At 32.8% G+C, this 16,107-nt stretch overlaps 1 protein-coding gene across 5 annotated transcripts in view; it reads left to right on the forward strand.

The window, feature by feature from the left end:
* The window catches only part of Mod(mdg4) (Mod(mdg4)-heS00531), a 239,198-nt gene that overhangs the window by 95,895 nt on the left and 127,196 nt on the right, over positions 1–16,107 (forward strand). The window contains exon 5 of one of the 5 annotated variants that reach the window (XM_013306100.1): positions 1,449–2,164. The exons of the other annotated variants lie outside the window; for them this stretch is intronic. Within the exon in view, the coding sequence (XP_013161554.1) occupies positions 1,449–2,149 (701 nt within the window). The 3' untranslated portion in view covers positions 2,150–2,164. Of the gene's footprint in view, positions 1–1,448; positions 2,165–16,107 lie in introns of those variants that run through there. 5 annotated transcript variants of the gene reach the window in all.

The following is a 16,107-nucleotide window of genomic DNA, read 5'->3' on the forward strand; positions in this document are numbered from 1 at the left end:
AAATTATACAAATTACCTTAGTATATAATATTTTACATATTTACTAGCTGTCTCCCGGGATTCCGTCCGCGCGGGATTAAACATAGATGTTGGCCGATTCTCAGACCTACTTAATATGCTCACAAAATTTCGGTTGAGCCGTTTCGGAGGAGTATGGGAACGAAAATTGTGACACGTGAATTTTATATATAAGTTTACGTTAACGTATATTAATTTGTTCTTAATTAAAATTTTAACTTAAGTTATGGTTTTGTAATTAAACAAGTTTAAATATGTTTTTAATCCTTATTTTATAAAAAAAACTTGACAATAAAATTTCTACTACGAATAAGTGTTTTAATTTTGTTAAACTTAAGTCATATTAACCATTGATAATAATACCTGTGTAATTATTTTGAGGTACATTTCTATATAGCACGTGCTTACTGTATGTGTCTTTAACGAGGAGAGAAAAAAAACTATAAAAAACACAATTTATCAAGGCTCAATGTTGGCGAACTTCTTTTACTTTGGCCCAACCATTGTCGGATCTGGCAGACAGCGTCCGAAGCATGGTACTAAAAGTAAAAATTGTAAATATATATATTTTTTCTTTTGGTATTATCATTACTTGTATTTTTTTATGTTTTGTTGCTTGCTTGTATATTTGTAGTTGTAATTAGTTCCTAAGTTCAATGTTATGGGACTGACATGTTCAAAAGAACGAAAGTCCCTAAAAAAATAAAGAACAAAAAATTCTATGCATACAATTGTATCTTTTTTTCAGTGATGTTGGTGAAAAGAACAAATGGCACACAGTTGGCTATACTTAATGGTTATGTTTTCTACATGGATTGTAAAACAGAAAAGACAACAGGTTGGCGATGCACATCTACTCTCATATGCAAATCCCAATTCACCACCGACAAAGATTTAAATATAATTCAAGGAAACTGCACTCACGGTCACGTCGCTCCGAAATTTTTCATACGCGACGGATACTACTATATAAATAAAACATCCCATCGGACGAAGAACTGTTAACCATAGGTTTCTGAGTCCGTAATCTCCATTTAAAACATATTATCTTTGTTTTGTCAAAGATGATAGACAGGGATGACATTATTTTTTTAACAAATTCAGAAACCCACGGTAAGAGATGTAACTCTTAGCTACTCCTTAAAAGCTAAATTTGTAGATATTTCAAAAACAAAAGGAATAAATATTATAATTTATACTTAAAATTGTTTCATTTAAGATATAAAAAGATTTTAGTTTTATTAATGTAAATTAAAGGTTAACGCGGACTCGTCAACTTCCTCACCCGGCTTTGCTCCGCTTCGCGATTGCTGAAGGATACGCCATAAAAATATAATTTGATACCAAATAATTATATCTGTTTTGTTTTTAGATTTGACCTTATTTTTTTATTTAGTAACTAAACCTAAAGGTAAACTATCTTTATTCAGGTGGAGAAGCAGGTACTTTTGAACTGGGGGATTTAGTTGTGAAGTTTATAAAACTAAAAGAAAACACCAAAAAGAAGACTAACAGAAGATATAAAGATATGGTTCACTTTGCTGACGTATCAGCGCCGTCTACAAGCGAGTTAAAAACATGCAGCTTGTCAGAATCAGAGGCAGAATCCATTCCGTCACCACGACCAAAAACACAGTCAAAATTATATGAAAAAAGAAGAAAACGTTTAACAAATCTCGGCCAGCAATACGTGTCAAAGACAGGTAAAATAGTCGACGCTAAAGTGATGGGTGAATGTTGCGAATGTCGTAACGAATGTTACAAAAAAATCACAAATGAACAAAGATTGAGTTGCTTTAATAGTTTTTGGGCTCTCGGTAATAGACAGAAGCAATGGGCTTTCGTCTTCAAGTACACAGTAAAGCATAAAACGCTACAAACTACGTATCGTCTGAAACAATGTGATCAAAAATTTCGCAACTTCACATACAGATATCATTTACCAATAATTACTACATCTTATGAATGTGAAATTGTTAATGTATGCAAAACAATGTTTTTAAATACACTATCTGTGAGTGGTAAAATTGTGAAAACAGCTCATGAGAAATTTGAGGGCGTCTCCAAAATACAAGACCTACGGGGTCGCAGGAAAGAAAGAAATGCTTCCAATAGTATTCTAACAAAGTAAAATAAACTTACGTGTATTATAAATTATAAACTTCAAAGGTATGGTTTATAGGTGTATTGATGTTCGTAACGCCTAAGGATACAATATTGGTTTCGAAGATTTTCGTACCTTGTATACGAATACTAAGTTTAGGGTTACACCGAACGAAAACAGTTGATAGTTAACTATTCACAAACGTATAATTTGGAGGTAAAAATTGTATAAAACTGTTTATAATTACACATATAAATTATACAAGGGTAATTTTTATTTTAAACCCATATAAATTCATTAGGTATATGTTGCTCTGAGCCAAGTCGAAGACAGGACGGCGTTGAGGCAGCTGGTCGACGCATCTGACGTGTAGACAGGACAACGTATGTCGGGTCCGCTAGTTCTATATAAAAATGTTATTAAATATTACATGAATAAATTTTAAATATAATTATTATACCTATTAACAATCGTAATATATGTTTCAGTACAGTTCGTGAGAAATCCTTCGGGTAAAGTCCTCGCTTTAGTACAAGGGTATACCTTTTATATGGAGAAGCAGTGTAGTAATACGCAAGCGTGGCGTTGTACTAAAGGTGGACGATGCAAGGCGAGATTCACATTGTCCAATGACCGATTGGTGTTTGTTAAAGGATTTTTGAACCATCAACATAAGTGCCAAAAGTATATCGTAGAAGATGGAATTTATATCAAACAAAATAAAACACGTAAAAATCATCAAGAAATTTATGCTGCATCAATTTGAAGATTTCATTTGTAACTAAAATATTTACCTTAAAGCAATGCTTAGTGAGGAGCGTCGGTGGCATAGTGGTCAAGCACTTGACTTGCAATCTGCAGGTCCTGGGTTCGAATCCCGCCATGTACCAATGTGTTTTTCGATTTTCGATTTACATATGTACATTTATCCGACGTTCTTACGGTGAAGGAAAACATCGTGATGCAACCTGCACATATCTGAGAAGAAATTCAAAGATACGTGTGAAGTCAACCAACCCGCACTTGGCCAGCGTGGTTGACTATGGCCTAATCACCCTTAACTTAGGGTAGGCTCCGAGCCCCTCGGTGGGGACGTATAGTGAGCTGATGATGTCAATGCTTAGTGATCTAGATTTTTGCTAATACTAAACATAATACCTAAAAGTCTGATGTAAGCTATAGGTACTAATTAATATTTAAAGCCATCGTGAAATTAAACAATTTCAATTGCAACTTTACGTAGAATTCCTCTTGGTGACATTTCCGTGATAACCAACTTTAACAAAAGAAATATGTATAGAAAACGCATTGTAGCAAACTTTTAGTTCTACATTGCAACCTTTTTGTAAATAAGAGAATCTATTATCAGATTCCATATGTAACATAAACATCAAATTATTTATAAATCTTAGAAATATTAAAATTAATTAAGTAACAATATATAACTGCAACATGTTAATATACGATTAAACTTTTTAACTTTTAGTTTATTTAGCTAACATAGAAAAGTTGGCAAATCTTTACAGATATTTTACGCGGTCGTATTGCAAAAGTAAAAAACCTCTTTGTTCCTCTTCGTATAGTTAACCGATCCGACTATAATCATAATCAACATCATCACCATCATCATCATCAGCTGGTAAATCGTCTTACACACAATCCATTCATACTTTCTTCTGTCTTTCTCAACATTTGTAGGCAATAACATACAATATCGTTATTTTTTTATTTATGTACTCATCATCTCCCTATAATATGTGATACCACCTCATTATTAATTGTATTAATATAATTCCAGTGGAATTTTTGAGGAACACATCGGGAAGAACACTCGCTTTGGTGCAAGGGTACACGTTTTATAAAGCCAAACAGAACAACTCAACGCAAGTGTGGCGATGTACCGTGGGTCGCCGCTGCAGAGCGCGATTCACTATTCACAACGATGGACAATTAGTAATTAGGAGCAATTTGCAACATATACATAATGCCAAAAAATACTATATACAAAATGGAATTTATATAAAAATGTAAAAGAAGTTGTAAATAAAAAAACACGTTATAACTAAGATGACGCAGCGCCCCGATTCGATGGGTCTTAGCCTTCGTCAACAAAAGCCTCCACTTTCCCCGATCCCGCGCCGTCTTAACCCAGACCCGGACTTGCAGCTCCCGAAGATTTTTATCCGTCTCATCTATCCAGCGATACCTGGGACAGCCAACTGGGCGACGACTACTAGGCCGTCCCATTATAAAGAATGTTACTATTTCAAGCTGTTCTTATTCTTCTTGAGGTGTCCCTCCGACTAACGAAGGTTCGCGATCAGTTCTCCATATTTTCTTTTGTCTCTTGCGAGATAAATAGTTGGGTGGCACTCACAACCCCTGTTCACACTCGGATGTTGAGCAACCAGAATTTCAAGATGTTATATATCCTAAATACAAGAATCAAATATTATAAATATTCTTTTTTTTCTTAATCCATACGATAAATAAACTATATGTATCCTTCTGCAATTAATTTTGAAATATGATGTTTAAATCATAAGGGTTTTATAGAATTGTTACATCTTAAAAAGCAATACGTTTACATATGTACACTATAATGGTGGGTCAAAACTAATTTGTGACCCACCATTATAGGCGTAGAAGCGACCAACACATTCGTTACTTCACAGGGCTTTGATGGTGTCACAGTGGTGGTGACACGATGTTTGTTCATTTACTTATTATTTTATTATTTCTTTGCAGTGGAATGGGTTAAAAAACATAACGGAAAGAAATATGCTGTAGTAAATAATTTCACATTTTACTTCTGCTCCAAGTCGACCTACACGAGCGGCTGGAGGTGCACCTACGGAGGCCATTGTAAAGCCCGGCTTACCCTTTCTGTGGAAAATGTCATCATTCGATCCGATCTGAACCACAATCACCCGCCGCCCAAGTTTATCATAAGAAATGGTTACTTTTTAAAAATTTAAGAAATTTGAATTAGATAAATATTAATAAGGCATTATTTTAACTTGAATAATTTTTATAATATAATAAAATGAATAAATAATTTTACCAGCAAAGTTATAAACAGTTGTACAATTGTAAATGTAACAATATGTACATTTATAATATTTACTGGTCTGCAAAAAAATCATTTATTTTGATAGTTAATATTTAGAATAGTTGTTCTAAACTCGAAATTTAACATAGGTCCGTAGAATGTTAATTTTTTCTTTTACTTTGGTTAAGTTGGTTATTTTGCTTTGGTTTGTGGGTGATTTAATTAAATTTAAATTAAGCTTTTTTATGTATGTGTATGACAATTTAATTGATGTTTTAAATTGAATAAATGATGAAAAGCATAAATATCTTTTATTTACTTTTGAGGTTTTATCGTCTTTTCACTTTACTAAGAATTTATACATTTTTCATGTTGTTACAGTGAGATGGGTATTAAAGGAGAATGGAAAACGTCTGGCTATTCTTGATGGGCATACTTTTTATCTGCACAAACATGGCTCCAAAAATAACCTGTATAGTTGCACAAGGGCCGGAAGATGTAAAGCAAATTTTAGCATCACAAAGGATTTCAAGATAAAACGTGCTATCCTCGACCACAGTCATCCACCACCACAATTCTTGATACGTAATGGATATTACGTTAAGATTTAAATACGCAATAAACATTTATTGTTGGATAATTAAATCATTGCCAGAAGACAACAGCCAATATCAAGAAGCATAGACCAAAGAATTGTTGAAAAAAAAAACGAAGCCTGTTGTCAACACTTGGATCTTTAGCGACTAAAGATATGAATATCCAGCGTTATACACCACCTATTCTAACCCGAAGGTGTACGTTTATTAAATGTATCACTTATTTCAGTCCGCACTTTTCAAAGCAATCCTTAATATCCATATCAAACTCCTTGTCACGCCGTTCTTTCTTTCTTAAAACCCTTACTACTTACTTAATCCTTTTACTACTCTTCTTATTTAGAATATACCTACACATATTGTCATACTTTCAGTGAAATGGGTGTTCAAGCCTTGTGGTCGACAACTCGGCATTGTTAACGGATATACCTTCTATTTACACAAGCATAACACCAGGTCTCAGATATGGAGCTGCACTAAAGGTGGCGGCTGCCGAGCTCGGCTCATCCTCTCCAGTGACGCGGACAGTGTCACCAATGTACATACTGATCACAATCATCCGCCACCGAAATACGTCATCGAAAACGGATTCTATGTTAAAATTTAATACTCTTGCATATGAAGGAAAGAGTTCATACTAGGGCTACAGCACCTTATTGCGATGTTATCTGTCGATTGAAAGGGGTCGGAAATTATGATTCCTTTTGATGTTAAGTGCCATTCATTGTGATATCCTTCAAGAATTGCAAGTTTTAGTTCTAATATTGTAAATACTATGTCAACTAAATGTATGCACAAAAATATTATACGAAACAATGAATGCTAGGTGCAGTTGGTAAGAGAATTTTTCATTTTTTTTTGATAATTGGAAAGGCATAGTGCAGTGATATATATAACTTAAAACATTTTTATTTCCATCATAAATGTTTTACCGTTTTTAAATGTCTTATCACGGGTAATAATTTAGTCATTGTAAATGTTTCACATTTATATATTTGATCTCAACTTTAATTCATAGTGTTTAATATGTGAATATTTATCTCTATAGATTACAAACCTCACTTGATGTTGTGACAACATATAAAACTAAAAACAAAAAATATTGTATCATTTTTATATATTTTTATAGATCTTAGTTACTCCCCTTATATTTAACAGTAGTATAAACGATATTAGTAATAATATAGATATAATGTAGTTAGAAAAAAGTGAACAGTTTTATTAATATTGTTATATATTTTCACAGAACTTGTGTTCGCAAAATCACGTTATGGGAAAGATATGGTCCTTTTGGGCGATTACACGTACAGTTTTGTGAACAAATGCATAAGCAAGAGCACTACTAATTGGCGTTGCTCGTCCCACAATCACAAAGGTTGCCTCGCTAAAGTTGTTCTTGACTCCACGAAGAAAGTCATCGCAGTCAAAGGGAAACATAACCACAAACCATTTGATTACAAAATTCATAAGGATTGTATGATTAGAACTCAAATGTAATTGATTTAATCAGTTAAACAATATTTAATTACTTTTGTTAAATTTACATACCAAAAATCCCGACTGACTCATATAACACTAAGGGAAGGAGTAGAAATTACATCACTCTAGTTTTAGTCATTTAGGTCACAAGATTTTATTTACATACAAACTCAACCTCATAATATTATTTGCGCATAAAACTCCTCCTTTAACTTTCAGTCAGTCGGGTAAAAAGTTACATTTCAATGATATTTGAATTCTTGATGTTAGTATAAGTATTACGAAGTATATTTACATTTCAATGTAATACATTAAAATTGGTGTTTTGATGTTATTACATTTAAAAAAGTACAATTACATTTAAAGTATTATATTCGGAGTCTTGATGTTATTACATATTAAAATGTACATTAAAATTTCAAAATATTATATTCGGAGTCTTGATGTTATTACATATTAAAATGTACATTTACATTTCAAAATATTATATTTAGAGTCTTGATGTTATTACATATAAAAAAGTACAATTACATTTCAAAGTATTATATTCGGAGTCTTGATGTTTACATATTAAAATGTACATTTACATTTCAAAATATTATATTTAGAGTCTTGATGTTTACATATAAAAAAGTACATTTACATTTCAAAATATTATATTTGGAGTCTTGATGTTATTACATATAAAAAAGTACAATTACATTTCAAAGTATTATATTCGGAGTCTTGATGTCATTACATATTAAAATGTACATTTACATTTCAAAATATTATATTTGGAGTCTTGATGTTATTACATATAAAAAAGTACAATTACATTTTAAAGTATTATATTCGGAGTCTTGATGTCATTACATATTAAAACGTACATTTACATTTCAAAATATTATATTTAGAGTCTTGATGTCATTACATATAAAAAAGTACATTTACATTTCAAAATATTATATTTAGAGTCTTGATGTTTACATATAAAAAAGTACATTTACATTTCAATGTATTATTATATTTGGATTCTCGATGTTGTAATTAAAGTTTATGTTAGCGATAAATAGATATACGTAGTTTAGATAAAACGTTTGAATCATGTAGTAGAATCATAGTTTATTCCTCAAGTTATTGTATTAATTTCATAATCAAGTTTTAGCGTATTCATTAAATAAGGTATGTAGTGAGTAGTGTACTTTAGGAATTTAGTTATAATTATTATTTATTTTGATGTTTCTAGTCATAGTCATATTCACATGCTTGAAAAAATAAATGAATTACTAGAAATAAAAATATTTTCAAATATACATCATCGGAATTAAATTCAGAATATATTCTAGTTCAAAAATAAGTTCTAACATGGGAATATTTTGTTTTGTTCTTTTCCAGATACAGTTATCGTCAAATCACGTTCTGGGAAGGATATGGTTCTGTTGGACGATTACACGTACAGTTTTGTGAACAAATGCATAAGAAAAGGGACCACGAATTGGCGCTGTTCTTCCCATACTAACAGAAGTTGCCTCGCAAAAATTGTTCTTGATGTGAATAAGAGAATCATTGCGGTCAAAGGAGAACATATTCATCCACCTTTTAAGTATAAAATCTTTAAAGGTGTTTTTGTTAGAATTTAAATTAAATTTATCATAAAATAAATGACAAAGTTTTAAGTTATAAGTCATTGGCCGGCCCAAATACCATTGGCGAGACGCTGTGGAACTAGACGTGAAGAAACTAAAAGCTATTGACTGGAAAGAGACAGCGCAGGATAGACTTTCGGAGGCCAAGACCTAGACCTAGTACAGTCATAATCAGTTTAAATGTAATTTTGTAATAAATAAATAAATAAAAGTAAAATAGTTTTTAATTATGCCAACTAACATTTTTCAAGTCCAGTATAAAGCACTGTATTTGTTCCAGTTTCGGTTTAAATTTTCCATTTGTAATCCAGAGCTGGTTTCGGTATTTTTCAGAGCTTGTATAATTAATTTCATATACTAATTCGACCTTTATACCCTTGAGACCCTTTGAAGCTATATACAAAATTACGTACCATGGGTTTCTGAGACAAAAATTCCTGGCGCAACTAGCCTTACTAAAATCTCGACGTTTATGTCTCACTAATCATTCTGACATTTGACTTTGTAATGAGAGCACGCCATTCATGTCAAAGGATTCTAACCTTATATATAAAATTCTCGTGTGATAATTTTCGTTCCCATACTCCTCCGAAACTGCCTGACCGATTTTCATAAAATTTTGTGAGCACATTGAGTAGGTCTGAAAATCAGCCAACATCTATTTTTAATCCCGTGCGGACGGAGTCGCGGGCGACAGCTAGTAATGTCTAAAAGTAGAAAATACAGATTATTTGGTTTAAATTAACGTAAACTTTATTGCAGATTATCAACTGATTCCTCTTCCGTCGGGACGAAATCTCTTAAAAATAGGCAGTCACACGTACTCCAGCAATAATAAAGATACACGCGGTTTTACAACGTGGTATTGTTCCAAAAGAATCAGTAAAAAGTGTCCGGCTAGCGCGAGAATGTATAACGGGGACCTTACTCTTGTTCTCAAGGAACATTCTCATTAATTGGAAACATTCAACATTGTCATTATTTCGTAATGAACATTGGCTGTATGTAAATTTTACACAAACTCTTTTTGTTTGCCTAACCTAATACATTATGTATTTTGTTTAAAAATATGCTAGATACCAAATGTATGAGGTTGCAGTGGTTTCTAATATCATATCATATCATAAAATATTTGTAATGAAAACATTGCTGGCTGACATTATTTGATATTGTAAAGACCGAAATATAGCATGTATACAGGGTGTTCGGGAATGACGTGTATACCGAAGTACAACAGCCTGTATATAGCTGTGAGTTTCACAATTACGTATTTTTGTCCTTTTCATTTTCTTGGTTAATAAATTAGATAACAATGTGGTTCTGTTGATTTGGTGCCATATTTTTTAATACTTACAAAAAACATTATTTTAATGTAATATTTTTTATTTGTTACAGTGATTTTTTTAAAATCGAATAACGGTAAGGAACAGCTTATTTACAAAAGGACAAAATACTATAGACACTACCAATCTTCCGGGAAGATAAGATGGAGATGCGTTAAGAGAGGCTGTAATGCCAATCTACATACGATTGGTACAAAAATAGTCAAACGAAATATTTGCCATAATCATCCGTAAATATAATTGTAATGTTGTATTGTAATTGTTTTTCAATTTCCGATTTACATATGTACATCTATCCGACGTACTTACGGTGAAGGAAAACATCGTGATGCAACCTGCACATTTCTGAGAAGAAATTTAAAGATATGTGTGAAGTCAACCAACCCGCACTTGGTCAGCGTGGTTGACTATGGCCTAATCACCCTGAACTTAGGGTGGGCTGAGCTGATGATGATGAATATAATTCAATAGATTCAGCTTTTTACACGAATAAATTTTGTTTAATGTCCTTAGTGTTTGTTTTCTTTAAACTGTTCTTTTAAAAATTATACGATGTTTAAATAACTAACCGTTGGATTCTGTAATAAAGTTCTCTGTTTGAAACACATCATCATCCCTGTCATTATCTTTGACAAAACGGAGATAGCTATATGTTTTAAACTGAGATTAGGTCTAAAATTCACAATTAGACATCTGTACAGAAACCAAGAACGTTTGTCTCTTAATATCTTATAAAAAACAGTGTTACAAATATATTTTTGTGCAGCAAAAACTGCTATAGATTAAAAATATTTTGCAAAAGTTTTTTTTATTGTATTTTCAGTGTATTTATCGAAATCTAACGCCGGTAATGATCAGATTGTTTACGACAACTATAAATTCTTTAAACAATACGTGAGTGGCGCGAAAACAAGATGGCGTTGCGGCAAGAGAGGCTGCAACGCGAGCTTGTATACAGTTGACATGGAGATAGTCAAGGTTAAAATGTTACACAATCATTAATAACAGGCATTTACCATTCTAATCATCATCATCATCATTGTCGTCGTCATCATCATCATCATCACCATTGTCGTCGTCGTCATCATCATCATCGTCGTCATCATCATTATCATCACTATACATAAGGCCGACCTACCGAGTTCGGCATGACAGGTTTAATTACATTAAGTTTCCACTATCCGGAACAAAAATACCAAAAATTGTCTTTAAAAGGCGAAATGATGATATTATTTTGTAAATAAAACTTTTGAAACTATATTTTTTTTTGTTTAACATGTTTTTATTATAATTTGACATTTTAGTGGCAGCTTGGTTTCAGGAGAGGAATCGTTATATTTACTATTACATTTTTTTAAATTGTACACTCTGTAGTTGATAGTTTCAAATTTCACTAAGCGGCTAGTCGCGTGACTTTAATTTTGTTCACTGCAATGAAAAAAAAAGACGGGCGACTTCACACAAAAGGTAGTAGAGCGCAGCTAGAGTTGTGAGACTAATCGCTAAGTCGAAATTACATTAAATTAGAGTAATTCTTACCATATGTAATAAAATGTTATTGTTTCAGCCATGTTCTTTAAAAACTCACACGGAAAATTAAGCATGATATACAAAGGTCAAAAGTTTTACCAGCAATCGGAGGGCAAATGTAGAGTCCGTTGGCGCTGCATTAAACGTGGCTGTAAAGCTTATTATTACACGATAGAAGGTTGTGTACACAGCAGTCGAGAGATACATGAACATATATAAAGAAAATTTAGCTAAAATATGTGACCTATGTCAGGTGTTGCAGAAAGTTCTTTGGCTAAAAACAGAGTTGCATAGTCATCATAAGCTTACTGTATGTACCCACTGAAGAACTCGTAGCCTACTATAAGTTAGGGGCGACTAGGTTAAGTCAACGACGCTGGCCCAGTGCGAGTTGACTTCACACATATCTATGAATTCCATCGCAGATATGTGCAGCATATGTAAATAGAAAACACTGGTACGTGATGAGACTATTATATAAATTAGGACCTGCACATTACATGACAAGTGCTTTAACCCCTGAGCTAACGACGCTCTTCAGTTTCATAGTATATTTACATAACTGTATAGATTTGTCACAAACATGCTAGAGTTTGCCTTTAAGTTGTAAATGTCAAAACCTAACACATGTGGCCTGCAACGGTAAAGTCGATACTAATTTATAAATTGTGTTGCTTGATTGATTGTTAATTGTTTGTAATTTTACTTTGGAACTGTGATATCGCAAACATTTTTAGTACGATTTATAAAAAATGGTTTTGCATTAAAATGCTACATCGTGATACATTATTTTACCTTATTAAGGATGGGAAGAGGATTTATGTCTATTATACTAGGGCGATTCAATAAAAGTTTTTGTATCTTAAAACATTGTGCAACTATTTAAAAAGCTAATCAACACATTAATTTCCTCATGCATTTGTGCTGTTTCTATTAACGAAAGTTAGGATACGTACCAGATATGCTAGATAAAGTGCATTCGCTACAAAGCGATTCCATAACGAACTTCAAAAATGTATGAAACTGACGCACGACAATCACGTGACTTATTGTAAGTTATTGACAGTTCTATACAGTTTTAAAGTTCGTTATGGAATCACTTCGGACAGAATACACTTTGTTTAGCTTGTCAATCTCACAAAAGTAGTATGAGATTTTTGGTGTGCTTAACGCCCGTTAGGGGCGCTGCTTAAATTTGAATACAAATTCTGTCGATGGCGATGTTACAATACTAGGCTCTCTACATCTAATGCACTAATAGACATATATTTTTAGAAATGGACGCTATGATTTATACAACATCTAAGTCTGCGAAAGTATTATTTCTCGGCGAATATAAGTATCGTTTAAGTGGATGCGGCCCAGGTGAAGACGGCTGTCCTAAGTTGAGATGGCGTTGCGCTACGCACGAACGTTACCGATGTAAAGCAATCGTACATACTATTGGAGATACTGTTATTTGTATGAAAAATGAACACACAACAGGATAAATATAAGATATTGTCAGTAAATCACGTATCAAATTTATAATTTGAAATATTCCTAGTATTACAGAGTTTGTTCACTTTCACTTGTGTATTTTTTCCCTTATCATAGAATGACTTGTCATGGCAATGAAATTCAACGCTAATCAAACTTCGTAATTAGAAAGTGTTAATGAGTTTTCTATGATTTATTAAAATAGCACTAATCAAGTTATTTTCCTTTAGACATGTGCCCGGTCATCTACACGACATCAAAAGCTGCAAAGGTTTTGTTTCTCGGCGGTTATAAATATAGATCCAATGGGTCTAGGGGAGCAAAGATAAGATGGCGCTGCGCATCTCACGAGCGGTTCCATTGCCGAGCTGTTGTACATACCGTTTACGATGAAGTTGTCTATATAAAGGAAGAACATACAACAGGAAAAAATTAATTTTATTATATGAAAAATAAATTATGTTATAAGATATTTTTTCTTTCGTCTCTGTTTTATACAATGTTTCACTCCCTGAAACTCCTGTCGGACGAACCCCGTATCTTAAAATTAAGTTCTGTGAGAGACGCTTCATCATCGAGCACAAAGAGACAAAAAGTAATAAAGCCCATAATTTGCAAAAGGTATATTTATTCACCATCCATTCTAATTCATTGTTCAAAGTATGTTAATCATTTTCAGATTTCTGTTTCACAGTATCTCAACGTGGCAAAAGAATGATTCAGATCGGAAATTATAAGTTCACTCACAAATCAACAAGCGTTAAAAGTCATATGAAAAGTCGGTGGGTTTGCTCGACGCATGCATACAAAGGTTGTAACGCTGTAGTTCATACATTCGGGGAACATCCAATTTTAATACGTAATGAACATAAGCATTAAAATGAATACATTTTTATCTTTATACCAATAATTCAAATTATTCAAACTTTCTTGAGACATTACCATAAACTAACATGAAAACGGCAACATTCACTATGTTTGTCCGTTGTCGGCACCGACTAGTTTCGAGCCGAACGGGGCCACCGTCGGGCCGCGTCCGCGAAATGGTGCCGGCACCAGACGTGAATGGTTTACCCGCTTATATATTAGTTTAATTAAATACTATTATAGTAACAGTTCAATAAACAGACTAATGTATAATAATAATGCAATAATTTTATTTTTTTAATTATAAGGGATACAGAATATTTTTTTAACCCATCCTCTTCGCCAAGATCCATTCCCCTTTCCATTCTTTATTTAAAAAAACGACTAGAGTTTAGCTAAAATTATATTATCTTTCAGAGATGTACTTTCAAACATCGTCACGTGGAGGACGGATAATCATAGTGGGTGATTATAAATTTACTCATAAAGTAACTCATGGTGTAAGAAGTCGCTGGGTTTGTTCATCTCACAATAACCGAGGTTGCAAAGCGCGTATACTTACAATCGAAGACAAAGTAATCAAGATAACAAATATTCATAATCATTAAATTGACCTTTATTAATTAAATTTAATTATTAATTATAAATGTGATTTTATCAACTATTTTGTAAGATATCAAGATATAAATATTAATAAATAATTGTCGTTTTTTGTGATGAAATTTTAATTTGGTAACATTTCGATTGAAATTATGGTAAGATTTTTATACAATATTTATTCTTTAATATAATATTGTTGAGCGTCGGTGGCTCAGTGGTCAAGCACTTGACTTGCAATCTGCAGGTCCTGGGTTCGAATCCCGCCATGTACCAATGTGTTTTTCGATTTCCGATTTACATATGTACATTTATCCGACGTTCTTAGTCAAGGAAAACATCGTGATGCAACCAGCACGTATCTGAGAGGAAATTCAAATATATGTGTGAAGTCAACCAACCCGCACTTGGCCATCGTGGTTGACTATGGCCTAATCACCCTGAACATAGGGTAGGCTCAGAGCCCCTCGGTGGGGACGTATACTGATCTGATGATGATGATGATGATGATAATATTGTTACAAAATTAAATTTATATTTCAGTTATCGCTTTTATAACATCGACAAAGGGAAAGCCGATGATTCAATTCGGAAGATACAGATTTTCTCATAAAGCGACAAGAAATATGAAAAGTCGATGGGTCTGTTCGTCGCATAGCAGAGGATGTACCGCACTTATACATACTTTGCATAATGAAATAATAAAAATACGAAATGAACATAACCATTAACCCTTATTGTGGCAAGATTTCTATTGTGAAGAAAAGCAAAAAATACGCAAAAGCATAAAAAAAATTAATAAAACTAAGTTAAAAATTATTTTATTGTGATAGTATATTTTAATAGAGTTGTATGTATGTATCTACACAAAATGAACATAAGAGTTAAAATGACGCTGTTTATTTAATTGTTTTTAAGAACATAGAATAATCTTTCACTTCCATGCATAAAAACATATTAAAAAAAACTTATGGGCCACTAACCAAAAAAGATCCAAGCTTAGCCATTGCTAGGACGGCCGACCTCTATTATGCGCCTACTGTAGCCGGACCTTGTACACTCATTATTTGCACTTTGGTAGTAGAATGACTTAACGTGAAAAAAGAAAGCCGACTTCATAAAAAAAAACATTCGCAAACAAAAAAACAATATTAATACAAAAAAAACTTAAACAAAATGCACTAAAAAGTAACAAAATAATATCATGAAAAAACACTCCCTAAAGTAATAAATTTCTTTTCTGTCTTGAAATGTCTATACTTTACAATTATTGTTATTTCGGAGTCGGTGTCGGTCTGATGTCTTAGAGCTATTTACGTCTAAGGTAGTCCCCAGACTGTCCTTCTCCTTGATCTTATACTATGTCAAAATATCTTAATTTAACTTTAGAGCGTCGGTGGCTTAGGGGTCAAGC

This window comes from Papilio xuthus, unplaced genomic scaffold, assembly GCF_000836235.2.
Source record: "Papilio xuthus unplaced genomic scaffold, Pxut_1.1 DF828258.1, whole genome shotgun sequence".
In the NCBI taxonomy this organism is placed as follows: domain Eukaryota; kingdom Metazoa; phylum Arthropoda; class Insecta; order Lepidoptera; family Papilionidae; genus Papilio; species Papilio xuthus.